Here is a 26,744-nt window from a genome sequence, read left to right on the forward strand (position 1 = left end):
CAGGCGGCCCCGCCCCGTGGCCCGCCCCGCCCGGCGGCTGCGAGCGTGACTGTTGTTGTGCTCCCGAGGGAGCGCGGAGCGCGGCCCCGTGACATCACCGGCCGCCGTTAAAGGGGCCGCCCACCAGCCCCGCTGCCTCCCCGGGGAGGGCCCGTTGGCGCGGGGAGGGCCGGGCCGGGCCGTGTCCCACCGCCTCCCGCCCCGCCCACCGGGCAGGTAGGTGCCGGTGGCCACGGGCCGAGTTCCGGCCCTGCGCCGAGACCCCGGGGACTCGCCGCGCCGGGGGGGCCGAGCCTTTCTCCCGCCCCGTTACCTGCCCGGGCCGGGCCGCGGCGCTCCGAGCCCGGGACACCGAGCCCGGCGCCGGGCGGGGCGGGCAGGTGCGCTTCCCGGCGGGGCGGCGGCGGCTGGGGGCGGCCCGGGCTCCCCGTGCACGGCGGGGAGCGGGGCCCGGGAGGGCGGGCGGGCAGCGCCCCGTTTTACAGCCCAGACTTTGCCCCTCCGCCGCTGGTGCATCGTACCCCGCAGGCTCCCGCTCCCGGAGATGCCTCCCGGCTGACGCGCTCGCCTGCCCGCACCGCCCGCGCCGGCCCCGCTCCGCACGTAAGGGACGCCATCGTCTCCCTCCTCGTCTAACGCTTTCTTCCACCTCTTTCTTGGGCAGGGGCTGCTCTGCAGCCACGGGTCAGGAAGGGGCCCCGCGGCCAGTCCCTCTGCCTTGGTAGCGTGGAAGCTGGTTAGCGACCCCGGGGGACTGAAATCCAGTTTTCTGTTCACTTGTGACTCCTGTGCTATTAGTGAATCGGCCAAGGGAAGTCTGGGAGTATAAAGTATTGAGGTTCAGGGATGAACGTGATACAAAGTTGGGGTTGGCTTTTTTTTTTTCCCCCTTGAACAAGACATATATTTCAAAGAAAGATTAACTTTTTGGAATGAGTTTAAGGTTGTTGCTTTCCTTTACCTTGCACTAGCAGAGTAACTAAATGGTGACTAGTGACTGTAAAGAGAACATGAGAACAGAATCGGTCTAGCCTGCTGAATCTTCGTTAAGTGGTGTTGTTTTGCTCTTTCCTAAAGTTGCCACAGAGTTACGTGCAACATCGTGATCAAACTGCACCTGGAGGTCCAGACGGGGCTCCTGTAAAGCCTCAGTAAGGCTGTCCCAAAGACTTGGTCCTTGATTTTGTTTTTTTGAATGCTAGAGCACATTCGCAAGGCATTTAGATGGCCATAACTTCTGGTTGAGTCTGATCTATCTGATAAGTTGACTGATGCTGCAGTGGGGAGCTTTACTGTGGTAAGCAGGGACTATGCCATGTTGGAATAGTGGGCTGGCGCAGCTGGGATTTGTCTCAGTAGGCAGTTTACACAACCAACTTTAAGAGTTGCTGTTTGTCCTTGGTATAAAGTCTAAGCTTTGCCCTTTCCTAGGATTTGATATTGCTCACAAAAACTGTTAGCGTGGTAGGATGTAAAAATTAGTGCCCACTGGCTCCCCAGGCTCGGCTGCTTCGGTCCTTGGGGACAGCCACTGGGCATGCTTTCTGCAGAAAGCTGCTCCTACAGACTTTGACCCGTGTTGACAAGAAGGCCACTTCTTTGGCTGAGTCAAAAGCATCCCCCTGCCCTTCCCAGCAGGGCGTGTGCTGACGGGATGGGAGGTTTCGGGCTGAGGGCTGGCACTGCCGGCTTTGTCTTTCCTTGTTGCTGTCCCCACGGCCTTTTGCTGTTATGGCATGTGTGTGTTCAGCACGGGTGCAGCTTTCTGAGCTCCTTACTTTGAAACCTCTTTATTGGCACAGAACGAGTGGGTCGGTGCAGGTCCTTCACCTCTCTGAACAGCAGCGGTTGCTGGAGCAGCGGTAGCAGAGGGTAAGGTCGGCGAGGTTAGGGCACGGCGTGCAGCAGCAGGGTTGAGCCAGCGTTCTGCCATCGTCCCCGCTCAGCAAGTGCCATGGGGAGGGGGCTGTTCTGTACCTGAGTGTGTTCAGGTGTGTGACCAGTACCTTCTGGAGAGCTTGCTGGTGGAGCCGCTGGAGCAGAGTGATGCTGTGTTGATGGGTCAAAACCATCTTGGATTTAAAGATCCTTACAGCTCCCTTTTGAGGAAGGAGGGAAGGAAGGCTTTTCCAAGTTGAGAATTGCTTTCTCTCAGCTTTGCAATTTAATGACTCTTTGGAATCAGTAATACTTGATTATTGTTTAGCTTCTGAGGATAGCACAGCATGCTCAGAAATAGAGGTTTGGAAGGTCTCTAGTCCATTGCCACGTACTGGGGTTGAATCCTATATATTGGGTGTCGGATGTGGTAAGAGCTTTCGCAGCTTCTCTGGGAAAGCTGTTCTGGTGTGACGCTGTACTAGCTGAAAGCTTACAGAATATCCAGCTTTGCTGCAAATAAACCTGATACATTCATGTTGCTTTTACCAAAGACAGGGGAAAATAAATAATGACAGCCTCTTTATAAAAAAAAAAAAACCCCTTTCTGTGTCTGACATGGTGTTATGTCACCATCCCTTTCTGAAGTTAAAGAAAACTGATTCCTTTAAGCTTTCTTGCTGGGTTACATTTTTCTAATTCTCTTGCTTTCTGTTCCTCTCTGCTGAATGTTTTCCAAGTTGCTGTTGTGTCAAGAACTGGACATTTGGTTCAGATGGCTGTTTGATTATTGGTTACATCCAGCTCCAGCTTTGTTAATTCCGTCACTGGGTGAGGTCCTCCTTAAGCATTGTCATGTGGGTTTTTTAGTTTGTCACGCATTTTTTTAACTCTAAGCTATTTTCTTATCCTTTGGTGTAATTCTGCTGCCCCATGTTGCACCAGTTTCTCCTTCATACAGGTAGTTCTTTGAACTTGTGTTCAGAATTGTGTTTTGATTATTTCAGACAATTTCTGCAACTTCCCCTGGATCTCTCGTTAGAGTATTTCTGGTGCTTATTCACACCAAGCTCGGTATCGATTGGAAGCTTTATGAGTAAGCTCCTTACTTCGTGATCTAAGTCATGGGGAGAATATTTAATCGGACTAGACTAAGTAAAAAGCCTTGTGTAGCCCATCTGAGGTGCACTCCCTGGGTTACAGAGAACCACTCTCTAAGAGCAATCTTTAAAGAGGTGAAAATTTGAAATTACTTCAGAGTGACTAAATCATACTTCCTCAGATGGCTTAGTAGATACGAGATCTTGGCAACGCTTCAAAATATAAAGGTACTTGCTCAGGATTATTTTCCTGAGCGTTGTATGTGGTCCTGTAAGATGACCTGGGCCATCAGAGGTGGTGAAAAATGAGTCACCTGAAATTCCAGTGCGCGTGGCACTCTCTGCTCAGGACCCCGCCGCCCTAGGGCGGCTGTTACGCAGCGCGCAGGATTTACAGGTGCCTTTTCCGCTAACGCAGCGCTCGCTGTGAATCCGTTCACCTCGCTTACTGAAATTACTGAACTAGCAGTATTTTCTCAACATGATGGAACAAAGCATTTGGAAGAGAACTACAGACAAAGAGAAAAGGTTAATCAAACTGTTATGAGAAGCGCGTTTGGTATTGGGGGCTGATCAGGAAGGCATAGTCTCCATCCACCTTGTGCCTTAATTTTGTTATAGGAGTGATTTCCTTCCTGGATATGTGAGTAATGATCCCAATAGGACTTCTGTGATCCCTTCATACCCTCTCAAAACGTCCAATACCTTCAAGCCACGTGCTTGTGTTCTTCTTCTGTTCCATTACCTTTGTTTTTCTTTTCTCCCAAATAGGTGTAACCTCCAAAAGTGCCTTCACTCCAGGCTACGATGGGATTGTTTTGGTTGCTGCTGCTTTACATCCAAACGCTACCACCCACGTTTGCTGGAGGTGTCACCCGAGTCTATTACCTGGGGATCAGCGAGGTGCACTGGAACTATGCTCCGACAGGGAAGAATGTACTTGCTAACCAAAGCATCGCACATGACCTGTATGTTTCGTTCTAGAAGAATTTAGTCCTGTACTGGCTTAAAATAGTAACTTTGAGTAATTTCGTGCAAGTATTCTGGGGCTTCTAAGCAAGCAAGAGACACGACCTCATAGATGTCTGTTCTTTATGAGCTTAATGTTTAACTTGTTTTATCGTAGGAACATAGAAACTGTATCAGTGGGAAAATGCGCACTCAGTTTAATGGAGCATCTAGTGACCAGAGCCCGCACACTAGAGAGAAGTACAAACACTCCGTAATAGAACAGATTGTGCAATGCTCTGCCCTGGGGTTTCATTTTTCTTAGTTCCAGCTGGTGATCAGCTTGTGTATCCTGAGGCATGATGACTTTTCACCTCTTGATGTAAATGACTTGTCAGAGCTGGCTTGGTTTTGTTTGAATGGCATTTTGAGCCTTAGACTTAGTGGAACTCACTGCGTGGAATTTCAGGGGTTGTTTGAAAAACGTTTTTGTTGCAAAAGTAAACCTGGAAACTGTAGAAATTACTTTGAGTCACTACAAAAAGAGGTTTTGGTTTTAGTTTTCAAAACACCAAACTTCTTCAGTGTTTTTTTGTTTGTTTTTTTCTTGTCTGGTTATGGGGTTTTTTGTTTGTTTGGTTGGTTTTTTTGGCATAGCTTTTCTCAGCTTTTTAAAGGCATTTGTGCTTTCCCTCCCCTGCTCCCCCCTCATTTTGTATGGCAAATAACTGGTATTTCTTGACCTGCTCTGTCATTTACCCCTCCATGATAAATAACGCTTGGGTTTATACATATTGTTCAGCAACAGCACAGCATGAATAGGAGGGCGCCACAGCAAAATATCAAGGTCTGTCAGTTCAGTATGGAAAAGTCTCTGTTCTCTGGAGATGCTGAATAGGCTTAAATTAGTTCACGGAAAAGGAACCCCCCCCAAAATTCAGGTTAATAAAGATGTTATTGCTGATTCCTGCAGTGATAATGAATGCAGTGATTTTTTTGTTTGCTTTCTCTTATAATACATGAAGAGAAGGAAATGAAATTCAAGGCCACTAAACTTAAAAACTGTTCTATCACTGCATTAGCTAATGGGACTTATCTGTACCATGACTGCAGAAACCAAATCGCTAGCAATAAGGATGTGATATTGATATGAATGAAGGAGGTAGTAAAATGCTTGAAGAATTTTTTTGCTGGGAAGAGGTGGACTAAGTGGGGGGTGGAAAAGAGGTCTGCAAAATGAAGTATGAATTATTTGTAAATTCTTTGCCAATAGTGGCTGCAGGAATGACTTCGCAAAGGGTTGAGCTCTAGCTTGCACAACTAGAGCCCAGCCCTTCACGATTCTGAATTACAAGGGCTTGGTGCTTCATGGCTTGGTCTCAACTGTTCATCTTCTGGAGATACGTGTTAGAGTTTGCCTGTATTTCTGGGCTACTTATATGACTGCAGGGTCATTGATGCTAAGGGGGAAGTGGGAGGAGTAACCTCAGCTCTCATTTAGGCTGGTCCCACTAATACCTGGACCATGATTCATCTCTTATCTACTAAGAATTAGCCATAAAGGGCAAATATACTCATGAGTTGAACTTTAGTACCTGTATGAGGTTTTAACTCTGGAAGCTGGTTACGTGCTGGGTACGTACCTGCCTGACTTGTCGGCTGTTCTACAAGTAATGCAGAATTTGTTGAGTAGGAAGGTATCTTTTAGGCTGTGAATTTTGGCCAGAGAGCTCAGGAGATCAGCCCTCCCCTGTGAATTAGCTGCAAATGCCTTGGAGGCTTTGAAGTGAGTTTCTAAAAGGCCAGTGAAGGCTGAAGCAGGCGTAAGAAGGGCTTCTCTTCCCTGTGTCCCCTGCACGTGGTTGTCAGAGAAGCACCGTCCTTCCCGCTCCTTGTTTGTGCTGCACAGTTCAGGGGTGCACTTTGTGTCCGTGCAGGGACGGGGACAGGGCTGTGGCCATGCAGGGCAGCAGGGGGAGGCGCCTGGCCATGCTGGTGGCTGTGGTCCCAGGCTCACCCAGCTGTTAATGTGCTGATGTGCCCCGTTGTGTTTCACACGCTCAGAAAGCGGACAAGTCTAACGGCCAGCGCTGCCCGTTTCTGAAGCGGACACGGGTAGCGCTGCCCCCGCAGTCAGAGGTGCAGGAGGAGGGAGTTCACGGATGACTTCGCGCATGCTGCCTCTGTAATGGCAAAGCTTTCGGGCTTACCTGGGGAAGTTGTGTGTCATTGTCACTCTACTGGGTTATCGACCAGCTGTTTTATGTAACACATGACTCACAGTGCCTTTCCCTTTTCTCAATTTAACAGCAAGGCCTCAATATTCCTCCAGCCTGGCAAAGACAGGGTGGGAAGCACGTACAAGAAGTCTGTCTATAAGCAATACACTGACTCCACCTACACCACTGAGATTCCCAAACCTGGCTGGCTGGGATTCCTTGGGCCTGTCATCCGAGCAGAAGTGGGGGATACCATTAAAGTACACCTAAAAAACTTTGCTAGTCGACCGTATACAATCCATCCTCATGGTGTTTTCTACGAAAAGGACTCTGAAGGTAAATGAGCCGCTGCCATAAAAGGGACAGATATTTTTCTCGCTGGGAACTCAGGAGTATGTGCTGAGGAGAGATGTCTGTAAAGCTGCAGACTTGGTTAGCCCAAAGCTATATTGCTGGAAAGCAACTGCGCTTAGGTGTTCAGTGAAGGCACCGGTGTTGGGTTAGCAGGTTCATGGGTCTGGGAGTAGTCTCCTGACCTGGGCATTACAGTACACAGCCCAGATTTCTTCACTTTAGAAGAACCTTCAAAGCTTGCTAGTGGGAGAGTGGTGCAGAGGCAAAAGAGCTGTATTCATTATTTGAAGTGCTGTAGTACGAGAGTCATGAGTGCGATGAGCTTCAGGGAATTCACAAGAATGGTGAGGTATGAGACCAAAGAACTGCTATTTGAAGCAACCCTAGAGATTGTAGAGAGGCTGACTGGCTCGTCGCAGAGTTGAAGGCAAAGCAGCAGTACGCAGATTGGGAATCATCTTTCTGATGACTGTCAGCCGTGTGCTGGGCCAGTTGCCTTACAATGGCTCTGTGCCTCAGTTTCTCTTTGAAAGAATAATGATTAAACACTGTTTAAGCCTTGGGATGGTGAGTCTTGCTTTGATATTTGCTACCCAAGTATACCTGTGCAGCTCTCTGCTGAGTGAGAGCAGCTCAGTGTAAGGATACATGTATGGACATCTCTGCTCTTCTTGAATGGATGTTGTGGTTGCTCAATTGTTCTAGGATCCCTGTATCCTGATAGGTCCCCCCAGGATCAGAAGAGGGATGATGCTGTTTTCCCAGGACAGAATTATACCTATACTTGGACTGTCCCTGAAGATCACAGCCCAACTGCTGATGACCCAAACTGCTTGACCTGGATCTACCACTCTCATATTGATGCACCAAGGGACATTGCATCTGGATTAATTGGGCCATTACTTACATGCAAAAAAGGTAAAAACTCCAAGAGGAAGCAGCTGAGGGCTGCAGTTTCATACTGTGAAGATTTTGTGGTGACTTGAACAAAGATAGGATGAGAAGATACTCTGGTGGGCAGCTCCCAACTTCATGGGAGAATGCAGCATGACTGGAGAAGACAGTACCCATGTTCTAGCTGGGTTATGACATTATCTTTATATGTTGGTGGCGGGGCAGGTGAGCTTGTAGGCCTCTTGATATGAGTGCGCTGTCTGAATCCATATTAAAAGCAGGAATCTTGTCCAAGAACTAGTTTGTGTATTTAAAAAATGGGGACTGTGTGATTTCGGCAGGAGTAAGAACACTTGAAGGTGGTGCAGTTCAGCCATGCAGTGGCAGAGCTGCTTGGGAATGAGAAGCACATTAGCAGGGATATATTAGAAAAGAGTGGGCTTGCTAGAACTCTGCAGTGAGCTGTGCTAGGGTGGTGGGGAAAGCATCTGTCTCTAATTTGTGTGGTAAGAGTTTTAATCCCTTGACTGATGTCTGCTGTTCTGCATGGGCGGGTAATCATTCATCTTTTCTTTCACCCTAGGTACACTGACTGGCAATTCTCAGAGACGCCAGGATGTGGACATTGATTTCTTTCTGATGTTCAGTGTGGTGGATGAGAACCTAAGCTGGTACCTGGATGAGAATATAGTGTTGTTCTGCACAGATCCAGGCTCCGTAGACAAAGAGGAGGAGGAATTCCAGGAGAGCAACAAAATGCATGGTCAGTGTCACCTTTGTGAAGCCACTAACTCTGCCCAGGCACTCCAGGGGTGTCAGTGCTCTGGTGTCTTGAAAGGCACTGTGTGCTGGTGTATGCCAGGGTGTGGGCGGAGGGGAGGCAGGAGGCAGCAAGCTCCAAGACCGTGTGCTAGGTAAACAATATGACAGGGGCAGTGCAGCAACTCCAGAAAAAAGTGTTACTTTAAATTAATCTTTGGCTTGAGTGGGCCTTTGTTAGTTGTTTGGAGATCCTGAATACATTTTAGGAATGAGTTGTGGAGCTGGGCTCTCCAGAACGGGAAGAGGAAGAAGAGTTCTGGTTAGGTCCGTCTTCAAACCTGCCTGTACTGTGGCCTGCTGACAGCAGCTCTGACAGCCCCTTTTCTAATCTCTGATTTTGGCTTGCTTGGTTTTGCAGCTATTAATGGCTATGTGTTTGGGAACCTCCCTGACGTGATAATGTGTGCTGGGGATTACATTTCATGGCATCTCTTCGGGATGGGCAATGAAATTGATATTCATACAGCCTACTTTCATGGACAAGTGCTCAATATTCGAGGCCACAGGACAGACGTGGCCAGCCTCTTCCCAGCCACTTTTGTTACAGCAGACATGATCCCCAGTAACCCTGGGAGATGGCTACTGAGCTGTCAGATCAATGATCACATACAAGGTAAGGCAGAGGTTGGAATATGTCCCACACTCTGCAGCCTCCCTTTTTTTCTCCCCGGGTGGGCCCGTGACGTACAGTGTGGTAGGGGGCAGTGCCTTGGGCAGGATTCCCGGTAAAAACGTCCCCAGATGAATGGGGTCACTCCTTGCCTTGTATAAATTGGGGCGGATTGATCATTACAGTGCAGGCCAGACTTACTGGGGGTGACTTGTACCACTGTATGATGGTCCACGTTGATCGGTGGTGAAGACAGTAAGTTTGGTACAGCTGAAAGCTAAGACGAGGCAGTGCTGTAAGAACTCTAGTCCCTGTTAAGAGGCACTTACGTGGTACATGGGGGGGATAGCAGAAGGCTCTATTCGCTCCCTGTCCATACTTCCGCAGCATCTGATATCTAAGGTAAGAAGCTCTGCGAACTATCACAAACCCCTTGCTGTGGGAGCCACCTAATCACCTTTTCCCAGCCGTGTGCCTTTGGGACAGCAACAGAGGAACATCCAGTTTGTGGTAGGAATGTGGGATGGTGTTTATTGCCTGGTCAAACAGTCTGAGAGGGGTTAAGCATGTGTGTCCTCCACTGTGTCTTGCACAGCTGGGATGGGGGCACTCTATGAAGTCCGGCCCTGTTCTCGGCAAGCTCCAGCACCCACCCTGGAAGGGAAAGTTCGGAAATACTATATAGCTGCAAAGGAAGTGCAGTGGGACTATGGACCTTCAGGGCTCGACCAAAGCAGTGGGAAACAGCTGAGTGAGGCAGGCAGGTAAGCACGAGGCTGATGGGCTAGGGCAGTGTTTGGGAGTCTCTAGTCTGTGTTGGGGAGGCGGCTAAGGAAAACATGGGATTTCTTGTCAAAATACGTGCCCACAATTTGTGTGGAATACATTTCCTGGGAAGGCAGATCACCCCATCTGGAGCTGTAGGTTGTTGTAGCTACTGTACTGAGAGCAGTACTAGGTTCACAGCCTTAGCACAGACTCCAGGAGTCCCAGCTTAGGTAGAACATGAGCTGCCACATGTGTCTCTGGGCTTCATTTCTGCTTGCTGTGCCTGACCTAGGAACAGATGTGTATATTTTATGAACTATTAAGAAAGCACATCTTGCAGCGGACACAGGGTGGCAGAGCTAGCCTGCAGATCTGCTTCGGTGTAGCCTTGCTGCAGCAAGCAATTTCTAGGAAATCAAAAGCAGTGACCTTGACGGCAGCCTTCCATCCCACGTGTGTCAGATGGTTGTGGTGGCAGTTGGTGAGTGGTTTCCCATTCAGACTTTGGCTAACTGAAACAAAGACATTCCTCCCCCTCCATTCCCTTGCCTGGGAAGCTGTTGGAGAGGATAGACCTCTTTCAGATGGAGAAGCAGAAATGTGGGGTGGTTAATGATTTACCCAAAGCCATCCAGCAACTCTTACAGGCCTTAGAACTGAAAGTTCCTTAGACCTGTGAGCTGGCCTTGTAACCAAGCTGTCTCTCCTGCAAGGCGTGTTACGTCCGTCTGCATGTTTGGAGAGGGTGGTGGCAGAGGAAATGAATCTCTCTTTACAGCTGTTGTCTGTGGGGTTTTTCCAGTTATGACTGCAGTTGTCCCCTGGCCTCTGAAGAACTCGGAGATGTAGCGCTGCCTTGCCGTTTACTGCGCTGCAGTTCCGTTCACTGCCCTCTCTTGCACACCTTGTATAGAGACGCTGTTCACACCTGTGCCACTGAGCACGGCTGTTTCAGCTGGGAGAGGGCTGCGTGCCAGAGGTGCTCTCTGAACACAGTGGGTAGACAAGTCTGTAGGGTGAAAAAGTTTCACTGAGGCAAGCTGCGCTTGTTCCAAACCAGAGGTGCTGTCCTTGTCTGAAAAGCTGCTTGATTTGGAGATGCTGCTGGCATTGCTGGAGGGGTGTGGGCAGGGAGCAGGAGGAGAACAGGGCTGATTTTCATAGAAATGACCTGACGTTTGCTTTTTGCATTTAGCCCTGCTGAGCAGTTTTTCAAGCATAGCACCTACCGAATTGGGGGTGTCTATTGGAAGGCAAAGTATGTGGAATATACTGATGAGAGCTTCCGCGAGGAAAAGCAGCAATCAGAAGAGGAGAAACACCTTGGGATACTTGGTAGGAATCATCCAGCAACACAAATCCTCTTTCAGTGCCAGCGAGAGCAATGCTGATGTTGGGAGTTCCAGTTGGCTGTAATTGTCCTCTTGCTTCATGGTGCAGTGAGTGGCACAGAGGAGGCGTTTCACAGCATTTACATCTAAGAGTGAGGGGGACAGACCTAGGATGTAGAATGGTAGAACAGATGGAATCACTTTTCTGCCAGGGCAGTCTTCAGAGATTGTAGTAAGGGCTGAGGGATGCAGTGTGGTGTCTGTAACTAGAGCTGAACGGCCACAGTGATAGCCTCTGGTTATGTGGTTTTGACTGAGCATCTTCAAGGCATGCTACAAACCCCACTCCCTCACAGAAAGCTTCCTCTTCTGAGTGGGTGGTCTCTCTGTTATAGCCAGGTAACAGTGGGGGTGGTGAAGAAAGACGAGAGAAGAAAATAGGCAGTGTGTAGAGGCAGATAAATTGTTCATGAAGGCTGTGACATATGTGGTAGAAACATACAGGTGTGGTCCAATTTCCTGCATCAACAGTGACTAATAATCTAATGACACTAGAAATTAGCAACAGCAATCCAGCAGAGGCCACAGAAGGAACGAGCACATGGAGTAAAATACAGACTGGGAGGGGGGAGGAGGATAGTGGAGAGGCAAACAAGAACTATGAGCAGCTGAATAAAAGTTAAATAGTGGAGTTATGCATGGGAGAGATGCAGTGTAACTGTCAGGAGCTGACGGTGTCTTGCCAGACCTTAGGAACCAGGGGAAGAAAAGGGTTAGCATTACCAGCAAAACAGCCACATTCCTATAGAAAGGCGAGTGACTGAGGGAAAACTCTGATATAACAAAGAAATTACAGATGTTTTCTATTGTAAACTAAAACCACTGAAGAATGAATTGATGAAAATCCCTGGTTAGATAAACAAGTGACATCTGTGGGGGGGGTGGCATGAACTCGTTTAACTGGCTCATTAAAGCTGACTCAGTAAAGTGGTTGGGATGTCTAGAAGGGATATGGGGCCACGAGGGGCTGAGCTCTGGCACAGGGAGCTGCTGAACGGGACGTGGTGCAGTATGGACATCCTGTGCTGCATGGGCATGTGCCGCTGGCTTATGCTGCCTGTTCTTGCCACAAAGTACACTCAGCTGGGCTGGTTGTTAGTGCTGTTGGTTTTCTTCATGGGGCCGTTAGGCGCGGCCGCTGTGGGCACCTGACAGCTCCTCACCCCGCAGCTCGCTCCTGCTGGCCTCCACCTGCCTCCATTGCAGTGGCCTGCTGTGGTGCCATCCAGAGTCCCTGCGCTTGCGGGATGCTGCAGGTAGCTTATTCACGTTGCTAACCATGCAGCAGGTTGCCTCTTGGTTTTATGGCCCACATCAGTCGCCTGAGATGTTTAATGAACAGTGGGGATGGAGCCTGGGCTGCCTAGGAGGGGAGGGGTGAGGAGGAGGAAGGGGGAGCCTCATCAGTGAAGAACTGCGGCAGGATTGCCCTGTTGTGGACCATCACGCTAACGTGGTCCCTCTGAACTGCAAGGAGCAGTCCAACCCTAAGTCTTAATCGATGGAGGGGAGAGGGCCACAGCTCCAGGCCTGAAAGGAGCCCCCTCGCACATCAGGAAGGTGAATGGTGTATTTACAAAGGGCTTGGTTTGGGGTTTCTCTGAGGAATTGGGGTGCCACCCAGAGGAGATGTTGACCCCCAGGGCAGTAGTTGCTACGGTGCAGAGCAGGGCCTGGGGAGGCCACGGTTTTGGATAGTTCTTGTCGGCCCCCTGCTCCTGCTGCCAGGGCTGAATGGCCTTAGGCAGCGCCTACGTACGAGGGTGTCTGCATTTCTTCTGCATCCTCTGCTCCCCCCTGCCTGGGTGAAAGGTGGCCCTGGCTGCTTCGGTTTGCCTGGTCACCCGGGGAGTTGCTCAGTTGCTGACATGCTCTCTCTGCTATTTGTGTAGGTCCAGTGATCAAAGCTGAAGTTGGAGACACCATCCTGGTGATGTTTTTTAACAAAGCCTCCTGGCCTTTCAGCATCCAGCCTCACGGAGTGTCCTATGGGAAGGCATGGGAAGGGATGCAGTACCATGATGGTTTGTGGCTCCTTTTTCTCAAGTAATTGAATGCTAATGCTGGTGGTGGAGCTCCACAGCTCGTACCTCCTCAGTGCGGGGTAGTTTCTGCAGCCGGGAAGGACTCGTTGTGCTCAGGAACTGGGTGGAAGCCAGCCTGGTCCTCTGCGCCTGCCCGAGGCCTTGCCGAAGGAGGCTTTCCACTGCCCTGGTGCCCAGGAAGGGTGCCAGAGGGAGTATGGCTCCAGAGGTGCTATTTTTTGGATGAAAATTCTAAACCAAAGCTCAGACCATTTCTAGCTGTGTGAGACCCCGTGAGCAGAGGAGCGCACCCAGTGCACTCCAGCTTAGATAACCATCTCCCCTGATGCAGGGGATCCCCTTCGTTACCTCCTGTCACCATGCTCGTCCCTGCCACGGCACCAGCAGGAATTTACATGGTACTGAGAGCAGCTCTCTGTGCCTTGAACACTCCCACATCACACTTCAGAGGGGCTGGGTGTTCTGGTGACACGAATGAAACAAAGCCCAGTACGAATGTAGCTGGTGAGAAGATGTAACCAAGTTTGTTCAGGGACCTTGGGAATAACCGTGCCAACCCCTGTTGTAAAGGTCTGTCCCAGAACGGGGTTGCTGTTGCGCCACTGCACAACTTCACGTACCGCTGGACTGTGCCGAAGCACGTTGGGCCCGCGGCCAGCGACCCTCCCTGCCTGACCTGGATGTACAGCTCTGCTGTGAATCCCGCCAAAGACTCCAGTTCGGGTTTAGTGGGGCCTCTGGTCATCTGCAAGCCGGGCACTTTGGATGGCAACAACAGACAGGTAAAAGGGGTTTTCCTGCCACAACCCTTAGCACGTTCTTTGTTCTCTTGTAGAGAAAGAAGCATCAGTGAAAAATTAGGGAAAATAATCAAACCAAATGTATGATAGTGTGAGTCTAGGCGAGTTGAATCAAAGCCACAAGGCAGGTTAACACCAGGACAGCTGGTGCCTAGGTCTTAGGTGGGAATGGCTGGAGTTCTGGGCTCCCAAGGGCTGCCCTTGAAATGATTTCTGAGCTCTGCTTTAAAACTCATGGCCAAACTTGGCTGAACAAGTGTACCTTGGATGTGACTTTATAGGTAGCTTTTGTCCTGAGACTTGCGTAGCAGGCTGCTTTGAGGCATGTGGAATATTCATTGCAGTCTCAGAAATGTTGAAAAGACATTTTTACTTACAGGTGGTTTGCTTGAATGATATAATGCTTTGAGATTTGGATGAATTGCATTTCATCTGCAAGATCAGCTCATATTCGAGTAGAGCTGGCTACAAAAAAGCATGTGAAAATCCGTGTCAGTCTTTATGCTTTTGGTAAAGAGAGTGGAAGTCTGAAGGGCAACCAGAACTTAACCTTATTTCACTCAGGGGTAGTCTACTCGTGGCAGTTAAGTCTGGGGAAGGCAGCAAATTAATACTGGGGAAGTGCAAGACAGATTAGCAGAGCCTTATTGTGAAGAACAGTAGGTAGCAGAAAAACAACCTAGTGCCACCCTGCCTACCTTGCGGTGTAGATCAGGGAGTGGCTGGCGGGTCTCAAAACAGCTGCCACAAGAGCCTCCCTGGAGGATTTGCCTGTGACTGCTTTCAGTGGTGGCACAATGTGGCTAAATTAGGAGTGCAGAAGAGATCAGCATGTTACACAGCGTGGAAATGTGACTCTCCTGAGCCAAGAGAATCGTGAATATGTACAGCTCACGATGTGAAGGAGCTGTGATAACGATAACATCTGCAGGTATTGAAAGGGTGTAAACAAAACAGACTTGTTTGGAAAGGCAGGCCAGGGAAAAATCACCTGGGGCAGCAATTCTGGCTCCACAGTCTTGGGCAACCCTTTAATGAATGCTTAATTAGGAAAGGTGCCTGGCCACCCCTCGTGTGCCACCGTCTGGGAATAGTTCAGCCCCCTCTGCAGGGTGTCCTCCTGGGTAGGGCTGAGGAAGCTGATATTGGAATGAGAATCTGGACAACAACGGGGATGTTCTTTTAGTGGAGAAACACACCGTGCTTTGGAAGAATGCATTTCTTAGGAGAATGAACACTTTCAAGGACTTAGGGTAATAAAAACATTCCCAATCTAGACCTGTGGTAGGAGAAAGGAGGGGTGGAACATAGTCCTCGGCCTGCCGTGTGGGCTGGGCTCTGATCTCAGGTCTGATTGGGACAGGCAGTGAAACCTCCACCTAAACGTAGGGATGGTGGGGGAAGGAGGCAATGGCTTCATATCCTTGCCTGCATTTTGGCCACTTTACTCATGTGAAGTATAGAAAATCCACAAGTGGTGCCTCTTGTGGAACGAAAGAGGAACATTCAACTTGACTAAAGAGGCCCTCAGTGAGCCAAGTTATAAGGTAAAGGGGAAAGTGAGAGCCAGGCACAACAGCTTTAACTGTGAGGGTAATTAATTGGTGCATTTTAAAAATTAACAGTCATGATTATGATTATATCTTAGAAAGGGATCGACAAAGAATTTTACCTTCTCTTCAGCGTGTTTGATGAGAACCTCAGCTGGTATTTAAATGCAAACATAAAGTACTATTTGAGGATGGAAGAGACTTCTGTGAAGAAGGATGGTGGCTTTGAGGAATCGAACAGGATGCATGGTATGGCCTGATGCTGTTCCACATGCAGCGGGAATGAACCTGCAAAACCTGGGGCAGTGTTCACCTGAATATTGAGCTGGGAAGCTGGAGTGGCTGTGTTGTGAAATGGAGTGAGGCTAGAGGCAGCAGGTGGGACATGGGAAAAGAAGAACAGCTGTCTCAGAAAGCATGTCCTGAGCGTATTCAGGGGCGGATTACAAGGAAGCTGTATTTCCACTGGCAGGTCTTCCCTGTCAAACTGCATGCACAAAATAAATCACTTGCCGATACGTACGTGCAGAGATTTAATTGTTTTCTGCTTTGCAGCTATCAATGGACTTATGTTTGGTAACTTGCCTGGGCTGAACGTGTGTGAAGGAGACAATGTGTCCTGGCACCTTCTGGGCTTGGGCAGTGAAGCAGATGTACACAGAGCTGTGTTTCAGGGAAACACCCTGCAGGTGAATGGGATGCGGAGGGATTCAACCAATCTGTTCCCCCACACGTTTGCTACTGCCTTCATGCAACCTGATAACAAGGGTAAGTGCCTGCATACCTAAAATTGCAGCAGGAAGAGTCTCCTACTGTAGTACTTGCTCCTGTGGCTGATTTTTTAGCACAGTCTAAACTCTGACAGGGCGAGCTGTGCTGTAGATCTGATTTGGTCCCATTTACGAGGCCACAGCTCCTGTCTTTGCATCTGATCCTGGGGAAGAACTGGAGATACAGGGTCTTGTTCCGTATCGTCCCAGACTGATTTTCTAGGCTGCCACTTCCTATTAAATACTTGTAGTAACAGCCCCGACGGACGTTGCTGCCTGCGACCCACAGAAACATGCGAGCATGTCTTTCACAATAAAGCAGCAGGCAGTTGCCAGAGCTTAACTCCGCTGCCCAGGCCTCACGGAGATTCACATTTATGGCAGACCCCAGCCTTCCCAGTTTGCGGGATAAGCACACAATACCATGCCTTATTCAGACAACGTGATGGCCTCCGCTGCCAGTTGTCTCCTCCGCTTTGGCATTTGCAGGCTAGATCTTTTACTTAACAAGCGTCTCAGCAGTGATACGCAGTTATGTCACTTTATGGGTTTCTTCACATCTAACAAGCTGGTTACTGGGTAAGGAAGTCTCCCGAAATGATTTTTATGTAGGACTTTGTGCCATTCCTGCTTGGTTTCTCTAATAACCCCCTTTCATCTTGGCCTGTGGCAACCAGCTTCCCTAAACAAACACCCAGACACACAAAACACACATACCGGTGTCAGCCACGAGACAAGCTCTGCACTGGGAGCAGCTTTTCCCTGGGATCTTTAAAAGTAGCTGACTTCCTTGTTCGTGCTGCCTCCCTCAGGGACTTTTGAGATCTACTGCCAGACGAGCAATCACTACGAGGCTGGGATGAGGGAACGCTACTCCGTTTCCAAGTGTGGAAAAAGGGATCCCGCTCCTGCCCCACAGTACAGGGGGGTGCGGACATACTACATCGTGGCAGAGGAGGTGGTGTGGGACTACGCGCCTGACCGAAGCTGGGAGCGGGAACGGCACAACCATTCTGCAGAGAGGTAGAGCCCTTCTGGGGAAACCTTTGGCAAAGCTTCTCAGTAGACCCTGGTGTGAAGCCTGTCGGGTATCTTGGCCATCTTGTGATGCGGTGTGTATGCCGCTGCTGGTGGGAGCTGCAGCGCCCCACGTTGCTTTGCCCGCCTTTGCAGCCAAAGCAGGTCTCTGGGAAAACCATTCAACTGGTCAATCCCCTGCCACGAGTTAGCTGTTTATTCCCTGTGGGCTTTTGGGTATCTCAGCACTCCTTCTGCATTTCTCAGCTACGCTGATGTATTTTTGAACAACGAGAATGGACTGCTCGGCTCCAGGTACAAGAAAGCAGTTTACAGGGAGTACACCGATGGGACTTTCCAGACCCCCAAGGCCAGGACAAATGGTGACGAGCACCTCGGGATACTAGGTAAGGATCTGTGCAGAGGGTACATCTTCCACTCGCACAGCAGTGGGACTTGGCCTGTAGAGTGTCAGTGGCTAAGGGCTGTAATCTGAAGGCCTCCTAGATATTTAGGCATCTGCTGTGTATGCAAGTGAGGAGAAATTTAGACTCTCTCCTGTCCAGCTTTGGAGAAAAAGGGTCCCGAACACAGCTTGTAGTAGAGAAGACTGGGTTCTCATGCCTGCCTTTATGCCAACTTTTGTGTCTCGGGCAAAGTATTTCACACCTGCATTTCTCTGACTGTAGAACAGAAATAACTGCTGACTTCTGAGAGATGTAGGTGGAAATCTGTACCTGGGAGAGAAATACTTCTGGGGCAAAAGCAGGCAGGCCTTGGGAAGTGGAGAAGCACGTTACATGTCTGATGGGAGTCTGTAGAGACACAGCTCTGCATTATGAACCCAGGACTGTACGTAGTGCCAGAGCAGCAAGGCTGAGGCAGTATATGCCATTCAAAATAAGCTGCAGCTCTGATTTGTTACACTGTCAGGCCAAATTGAATATTACCACATTTTTTTGAAAACAGCAGCAAGGTATGATTAAGATGCTGTGAAATTTAGCGTATTTAGAAATTGAGCATATTTAAAAATCAAGCCTTAGCTGTACTGGGCACAGTTAAAATGCATAACAACCTTCACTTCCCTCACTGTGAAACTCAGTCTGGTTTTCTAAGACTTACTTGAACTGGGACTGACCTGCAGTTCTCTTTTTGGAGGGTAGAGAATAGGTAGGGGAGTATCATAAATATTATAAGGGAATATGTCTGGGGAGAAGACGATGAGAGAGAAGATGGGAATATCCTCAAGGGATGCACTGACAGTTTTTGCTAGTCTCTGAGTACATTCTTCCTATCTCAAGGTCCTTTTCTGTGGGCGGAAGTGGGAGATATTCTCAACATCGTGTTTAAGAACAATGCCACGCGACCCTACTCCATTCGTGCACACGGGGTGCTGGAGAGGGGGACGGGACAGCCGCAAGTAGCAAACCCAGGTAAGTCACCGTGGTCTCCAGGCATGTTCCTGTACGGGCTTATGAAGCTAACTTGAGCCTATAGCTAGACCAGTTTCCTTTTAAGCAGGCTTAGATGTACTTGTTTTCTTGTGGTAGAGAAGTGGAACTGAACAATAACTGGTTGTTCAGGTTCACCACGGTTTAAGTGGGTATCGCTTGTGTGGGGGTGGCTGCCCGAGGAGTTCATGTTCTGCTCTGGCTTCTGGGCTAAGCTTAGCTCAGACTTTTCTGTGTGCAGCCTTATCTTCCCCACTGAGCGTGGCCTGTCATAGGAAGGAGAAACGATGGCAGTTCACAGCTCAGTCCTTGGTAGCTCTGGGCTGACAGCCCACGGTGGGGGAAGCCTGCCCCTCTTTGGGACCTATATTTCCTGTGCTGTGCACAGTGGTATGAAAATAGCATGAAATAAGAGAAACACACAATTGCTTGCAAGGATGCTGACTGAAATAACCAATTTGTTTTGTGGTCCAGGTGCCAACTTGTATAATTCTTGGCCCCCCTCAAATTGTGCAGGCTGTCTAAGCAGCAAACAGGTTTTCAGTCAGGCCCTATCTCTCTGAAATGTGTTGCTAACACACAAAATAGTAATTTTAAAAATGAATTTGAATGAGCATTGTAAATATACTTCAAAGAGACAAAAGATCATCTCAAGCTCCATCTGGACTGAAGAGGTGGAATTTCCTTGGTCAGGTTCAGTCTGAAAGGTGGCAGATGAGAGTTGCACGGGTATCGGACAGCGCGTGCATCCTGTGACCCCTCGGCTTTGCTTGTGAGAGGGGAGCTTCCATCCTGCTTTGCAGTGTTGGGAGAAGGAAGATGCAATATCCAGCAAGATCAGAATTGAATTTGCACTTTGGAGACAGGATCTTCTTTTTTTGTTTTGCTTTGCATGCTGCTCAGCAAACTGGTGAGTGTATCACACTGGTGTTAATGGTGCTTCTCTGTCACTCAGGTGACATTGTGACGTACCAATGGGAAGTTCCCGAGAGATCTGGTCCCGGGTCAAATGATTCGGCTTGTGTTCCTTGGATCTACTACTCCACAGTGGACCCAGTAAAGGTAAAATAGAAGTTAGAACTGGAAAATCCCAGTTAGACCAATTGTTCACCCTGTCTAGAAAACAGTGTGAGCTGGATACAGTTTAGAGATCGGCCGAGCCAGGAGGTAGAAGAACCACCTGGTGGCATGCCCAGTGTCCTCTTGGGATGGGAAGTCCTCCAGATTTGTCCTGATGTTTGTCCTTATTTTTTCCCTAACAAACCCTCATAAAACAATTCCACAATTCCTTCCTACAGCTATTTGCAGGCTATGAGAACCTCTCCCAGTAAGTCATGGTTGCTATTAGTGAGAGCCATAAGGCTAACCAAGAAGGACAGAAATTGTCCAAAACTGGGTCCTGTGGATAAAGCAGGAAGATCTGAGCGTTGCTAGGATCAATTATCAAGGCACTGATTTCACAGGGAAACAACCTGGAGGATCCTGCAATAAACCATTGCATTCAACTCCGAGGTCATTGTCTTGTTATCTCAAGTTGCAGATGTTTTTGCAGCCACAGAGTGGAGAATATTTTGATACCATTCATATTTATGACTTGGATTTGCATTCATAAGAGCATGTGTAGTTTCTCTTCTTGTGCTTTGGTAGCTGATTTTCACCAATGAGAGTACTTACACAGTAGCGCCGTTTGCTTTAAGTGGGGTGATGCAGGGAATAGAAAATATGGTTGCTGAGAGGCAAAGCACTGCATGCAAAAGAGGGTGAGAAGATTCTTGCCTCAGAGGCTTTTCTCCTTTGTTCTGATTAGGATCTGTTCAGCGGTTTGATTGGACCCCTGAAGGTCTGCCAGAGAGGGGCACTGCGGTCTGATGGGATCAGGAAGGATGTAGAGAGGGAGTTTGCTCTACTGTTCCTGGTTTTTGATGAAAATCAGTCCTGGTACTTGGAGGAGAATGTGGAACGTTACAGTAAGGGGAGTGACAAGGAGATCAACCTGCTGGATGACAAATTTCTGGAAAGCAACAAAATGCACGGTAATGCCTGTTAGGCACCTGAGCACCCCTTACTGTCTCTGCAATGCTGATGTTGATTCTGTGACCTCTATGAGTAGTCAGCCACCCAAAAACCAGGAGCCTGACCCCTAGCAAATGCCCTCATCCTTTTCCATTGTCAGTGGCACAAATTAAAGAGTCTGTTCTCAATATTACAGCACGTGTATGGTGCACATCTTTGATCTACAATAATTGTTACGGCTGTCCCCGTCAGGAGGCATAGCAAGATATGGGCCGGAGAGGTTAATCTCTGATGTGTCTGAGTGACTTGGGACAGGAGATAAAATCAAATATGAAATTAACACGTCAGACTCATTTCATCCTGTTTGTGTCAGGGCCAGTGGAATACGTTAGATTTCAAATTGACTGAACTATGTGGCTGCAATACATGGCTCAGTTGTTTTAGCCGATTACCAAAAAGCTGTTTCTGCCATAGTAGGATGAACACATTTTTCTAAATCACTTCTGGTAGTTTTTCTCCATATTATATCTATATTTCTTTAAAGTACTCTCAGCAAAACAAGTCCCGTGGCAGCTGTGGAGATGACAATAGTGAAGAGTTGCGTTGTTAACTATCGTTACTACGTGATACAAAGAATCTCCAGATATACATGTCCGTTGTTGTAATTGTTAACATTATAGCTAGCAAAACCAGCATGCTGAAGTTGGATGCTTGTTTTGGGCTACCGAAAGTGCTTATGGCAGATGTGGGAGTAAGACAGCGTTGTTCCTGCCCTCACATCGTGTCTCTTTCCATCTTATTCCCTCCGTTGTCATCTGAGCACGAAAGTTTCTGTGCGTGTGCCACCGCATTCAGCTCGCTCACTGTTCTGGTCCCTTTCTTGCATTTGCAGTCAAAGCAGTATTCCTTCTTGCTGTGCTGATTATGCAATGAAGTCCTGCCCTGTAACGCTTTTACAGGTGATCAGCATGTAATGTGTACAGCCAGCACGAGACTCTTAGAATGGCAGGGCTGCCTCTTGGCAGGATTTACCCGTCTTCATTGTTCAGCAAGTAAATTGTTCAGAGGTTTATATGTATATAGATATATACCTGTTTCCCTACCATTGGGCTAAGAAGGCCATTTTTACACATCTTGAATTCTAGAAACAACCGTCTCTGCTGGCTGCCTGCAGATCTTCAGCAAGAGGTAGTTTCTGAGATTTATTTGAGCTGAGCTACAGCATGGCCTTGGATGCAAGTCACTTTACTTCTACCCATTAACAGAGTGGATAAGTAGTTGAGCTGGAGAGAGACTGCCAGACTTCTGGGGGACTGTCATATGGAAGGCACTAACTGCTGATGCACACTGGTTGCTAAATGAGCTTTGTAGCATCTAACTTGCCCTGCATGTTCTTCCTCTGAGATGGCTCAGCATCTTTACTGTTTCAGTAACAGCCTTTTCTACTCTCTCTGTATGTTATTTACTGCACAGCAATCAATGGGAGGCTCTATGCAAACTTGCCTGGGCTGACCATGTTCCAGGGAGAGCGGGTGAACTGGTACCTCCTGGGAATGGGTCAGGACATTGACATCCACACAGTCCATTTTCATGCCGAGACCTTCATATACAAGGTAAGAATATCCTGCTGATGATAAAGCAGAGACTGACCACTGACACCATCACTTTTGCTTGACTCTGGTGGACTTGAACTTCTCGAATGACTTCACAGCAACTTCACGCAACTAGGAAAGGGTTGTGATTTCACACATCCAAATCTGACTCGCTGAACCTATGTATTGTGCTGGTATGTCTCGCCTAACCCTTCTCAGGATTAGGCATTACCGAGTTGTGTTTGCTTTCCCAGCTACAGCCCTGGAGCTGCTCTTTGAAATATTTTTTTGAGTTTTCAAAAGCTGTAGTGGCACTGAAGTGGTCCCCAGTGACACGAACAGAATTTTCTTTCTGAAAAGGAGCACAGAGTACTGCAGGCTAACAGCCTCCCTTCCCTTTGACAGAATGGCAAAAGCTACAGAGCAGATGTTGTGGATCTGTTCCCTGGGACCTTTGAAATGGTGGAGATGTTGGTGGGGAACCCTGGGACATGGCTGCTTCACTGTCATGTGTCTGATCATATTCATGCTGGTATGGAGACAGTCTTCACAGTCTTGCCCAGGCCAGGTAGGGGACTGTCACTGGTGGTTACCCTAAAACATCTAACAGCGCTTCCTACTACTGCTGCTGAATGACGAATGTTTGCATCACACTTACAACTCTTTTACATACCATAAACAGCCAGTTAATTGAGCAGATAACTACTTAAGTACTATTAATTTAAGATGCTCTGTTTGAATGTGGTAATACCTGCAGCTGGAATTAATAACAAATTAGTTTCTGGGGTTGACAATGCCTATATTGTTATTATGAGTTTTATTTTAGCTTCTGTCAGAGAAGCAATGTTCAGCCATCAGCTAGTAATTTTTCTTACTAAGAATATTACCTGTAATCTAAATGTACTTCCTAAGGCTTCTCACTTCACCAGTAAACTGGAAGGTGCTCAAAGGTGAGTGACACTCAACTCCATGGCAGGCAAACTCAGTAAATTTTCTTTATAGCAGCCCATGTGGTGCTGTGGTTTAGATTTGTTACCAAAACAGAGTTGATAACACACCACTGGTTTAGCTGTTGCTGAACAGTGCTTGCGCAGCATCAAGGTCTTCTCTCTTTCTCACTCAGTAGGTTGGGGTGGGCAAGATGCAGGGGAGGGACACAGCGGGGACAGCTGGCCCTGGTTGACCAGGGGACGTTCCGTGCCACATACATCATGCTCAGCAGTACAAGTGGGGAAAAGCTCTTCCCGGAGTAGCCATTGCTCAGGGGCTGGCTGGGCATTGGTCTGCCGGTAGCAAGTGATTGCTTTTGCATCACTTGGCTTTTTAGGGTAGTTTTTTTGGTTGGTTTTTTTTTTCCCCCTTCGCTTATTAAATTGTCTTTATCTCTACCCACAAGTTTGGGTTTTTTTTTCTTGATTTTGCCCTTCCGATTCCTCCCCTGTCCTGCTGAGGGGGTGAGTGGGTAATACAAAAACACCCTTGGTGTGATGTGGAGAGGGAAAACGTTGGCAGGAGAAAAGAAAACCTGCGAGCCCTGAAAAACCATGCTGCCTCTGGGTCTGATCCTGCCCAGCGTGCCATGTTCTGGACTGTGTACCTGTTCAGCCCAACGCTTTCTCACCCTCTTCTTGTTTCTTTTCAGAGCCAGAGCTTGAAGTCCTAAACTACGGTGCAGGTACGGTGTATGTTGCACTGCTAAATACTGTCTGTGTGTGTGAGGAGGAGGAAGGGAGGTCTGTTCAGAACAGATTTAGAGCTGCATGAGGAGAAGGGAGGAGCACAAACAACACTTAAAGCCTCTCTGTCAGGCTGGCCAGCGTGTTGGTCTGAGGCCTGGCTGCTGATAGATAACAGGGAGGGCTCCAGGTTAGTTTGTTTATCTGTCCTCCAGATGTCTGTGCTCTGATGATAAAAACAAGGAAGTTGAGCTCGTTTGACCATGTTAGGTGAAAAAGTTTAGTGGGCTCGCATGCTGTTGTACTTGCTCCTTATGGATTCATCTTCAGAGGAGAGTGCAAGCTTAGAAACTGGCAGAGGTTCAAAGGGTTTCAAAGGAGAGTGTTGCAAAGGAGATTATTTTTCTTATCACTTTTAGTCAAAACCCAAGGGGTGCCTTAGATTTGTTTTCTTCCCTTCCTGAGCTGTCAATGACTGTGGTTTCATGAGTTTTCATTCACCATTACTAGCTGAAGGGACTGAGTCAGCATGCAAGCAAGCACATCTGCCTTCTGGTTTGCTCTTCCCCCAAGAAAAAAGCCTAAGCATGTGCCCTGGGTCTTTCAGGTATTTTAAGGAACAGATGTGAGAAGACATTTGTTTGAGCAACACCAGGGAGAAGGAGTAGATAAGATCTCTTCAATATTTTCTAGGGTAAAAGTCTGAGTAGTTCATGGTGGTGATTTATTTCCCTGATTTTTTTCATCTTTCTCCACAACTCCATTCTTCAGCTGCTGTGAATAAATGCAGCTGAGCTGACTTCAGAGCCGGCTCAGACCAGCTGAACATACAGCTATCTACCTACAACTTTTGAGTCTTTCTCTACTGATACATCAGTCACTTCCTTCCCAACAACGTTTTCCTCACTAAAAATGAGTGTAAAGAAGAGTAGGAAATGTGTCAGCATAGTAATGACAGTATTAAATAGTTTGGTTTTATACCCTTCTCAGACATCAGCTGCGTATGCTCATCAGGCAGAAACCTTGATCAACAGTGGTTACCTGTGCAAACAGCCACTTCTCAATCGGTTGCTGCTGCCTCTGCATGGAAGCGTACGAGAGCTCAGGATCTTAAGTGGCTCACTCGCCACTGGCATGACTGAGCAAGTGCACTCTGAAAAGTGGTGGTTAGCACAGCAGCCATGTGCGTGGGGAGCCCGGAGCAGGGCGGAGAACTCGCAGCAGCCCCGGTCCAGACACATTCTCGTCTCCATTCCTCCGTTCCTAGCCCAGCCACTGACTCCCCACACAACCTCAGATCCCCTCCCTCGTGAGCGGGGGCAGCAATGGTCAGCTGTGTGGGCTGAAGAGCTGTGAGACGTGGTGACGTCCTGGGATGGAGTCGATTAGGGAAAGAACCATTCATTCTCAAATTTCTATGTGACCTCAGGGATGAGGGTCTGTTAGATGGAGGGCGACTGGGTCTCCTTTGACTTGCTTTGATTGCAGTGGGTCTTTATTTGGTCCTTTTTTTTTATTTTCTTGAACCTTTCAGTTGTGGTATTTCTGCCTCTCATTGGAACTATCTTTTTGTTTGTGTCTCAGAGTTTCCACCTGAGGACAAGGATGTGTCTAAGAAGATCATGCTTTTTGGAACTAAGTTGGCTCAAGGGCAGATAGAGGCCACAGTCATCACTCTAGCTGTTGCAGGAACGATGCTCTTCCTGGTCGCCTGCTTCCTCCTGGGAGTGGTTATCTATCTCAAGAGACAAAAGAAGTTAAGATGCAATCGGAGGTCCATCCTGGATGATGGATTCAAACTCGTGTCTAAAAAGAATTCGTCACTGTAAAAACCATGTACGAACTTCAGGCTGTGTGCTTTGAGCAGAGGCTGGATCGTTGTCCACAGCAAAGATTTTGGGGCATCATTTCAATCATACACTGTACTTCTAGAAGCTAAGGAGGGAAAGCTGGAGCCCTGACCTCTTCATATATCCTCATCAGCACTCTGTAAAGAAAAAGTCCATCCAGGAGAGATCTTAGGACCCTTTGAACTCGCCTGAAGACAAGTAACAAGACTAAAAATGTCCTAAAATACTCCTCTTCCCCAAGAAAGAGGCAGGCATTTCCCCTATTTTCTTCTGCCCAGAACAACTCCACTTGGTCTTTCTCAGCAGTCTAGCTTAGGCCAGATTCCAGCCTTGCTCCATTGCCAGAGCTGAGCTGGGAGTTGTCTCCCAAGAAACTGTGAGCCTTTAAAGTAATTAATCTGAAGGGGGAAGATAATATTCCCATTTTTGTGAATCAATTAAGAATACAGAAGAGAAAATGTTAATTTAGATTTGGATTGCTGGTTTTGATGAGTAATTGGACATATGCAAATTCAGGGCAGTACATATCAGGGTGTGGAGAGCTCTGCCGAGGACCATGACAACCGCTGTGCCTCACCGTCAGCCTTGCTGCAGCACACCCTTCTGCTCTCAGCACCCCAGGCAACGTGCTTTGATATTGGGCATCCTGTGCCTTGTGCTTTTCCAAGAGCTGTGGTGTCCTGGTGACTTCCCTGCATCGCAGCTCTGTCGGCCTGCACACGCGGGGCTGTACCTCAGCACCTCTGCAGCTGCTTGTGCAACAGGGTCAAGGATGCTGCGATGTGGTTCGCTCTCTTTCTTTCAAATACATTTTATTGAATTTGTCTCCAGAGTTGAGCTGTTGCCATGTTACTGTTGTGAGCCAAGCCAAAGACTCAGTCCTGTGTGAGCTGGAGTTTATGCCTGGGACAGAAAAAGCCAGCGGGTGCTTCCCCCATCATGGTACAATGGCAGTTTTGTCCAGGCAAACTTGGCCACAGTGAAGACGACGGCTAA

The 26,744-nt window shown here is 48.3% G+C and overlaps 1 protein-coding gene across 4 annotated transcripts; it reads left to right on the plus strand.

Moving 5' to 3' along the window:
• Nucleotides 1-65: 65 nt before the first annotated feature.
• On the plus strand, nucleotides 66-26,580 carry HEPH (hephaestin). 4 transcript variants are annotated; one of them, XM_064462761.1, is made up of 22 exons: nucleotides 69-216; nucleotides 529-603; nucleotides 3,750-3,946; nucleotides 6,237-6,481; nucleotides 7,205-7,417; nucleotides 7,977-8,156; nucleotides 8,574-8,828; nucleotides 9,421-9,589; nucleotides 10,789-10,928; nucleotides 12,877-13,008; nucleotides 13,600-13,811; nucleotides 15,478-15,628; nucleotides 15,935-16,147; nucleotides 16,962-17,172; nucleotides 17,434-17,573; nucleotides 18,468-18,599; nucleotides 19,573-19,679; nucleotides 20,425-20,650; nucleotides 22,104-22,243; nucleotides 22,628-22,790; nucleotides 23,865-23,897; nucleotides 25,483-26,580. In XM_064462761.1, exons 3-22 carry the CDS (start codon nucleotides 3,786-3,788, stop codon nucleotides 25,725-25,727), a joined length of 3,468 nt encoding a protein of 1,155 aa, XP_064318831.1. In that variant the 5' UTR covers nucleotides 69-216; nucleotides 529-603; nucleotides 3,750-3,785; the 3' UTR covers nucleotides 25,728-26,580. The 4 variants fall into 4 exon arrangements, with proteins under 4 accessions (XP_064318833.1, XP_064318832.1, XP_064318831.1 ...); XM_064462762.1 differs by lacking the exon at nucleotides 529-603 and having other exon boundaries at nucleotides 68-216; XM_064462763.1 differs by lacking the exon at nucleotides 22,628-22,790 and having other exon boundaries at nucleotides 66-603; nucleotides 25,483-25,622.
• The last annotated feature ends 164 nt before the right edge of the window (nucleotides 26,581-26,744 follow it).

Source organism: Phalacrocorax carbo, chromosome 11 (assembly GCF_963921805.1).
Source record: "Phalacrocorax carbo chromosome 11, bPhaCar2.1, whole genome shotgun sequence".
NCBI lineage: Eukaryota > Metazoa > Chordata > Aves > Suliformes > Phalacrocoracidae > Phalacrocorax > Phalacrocorax carbo.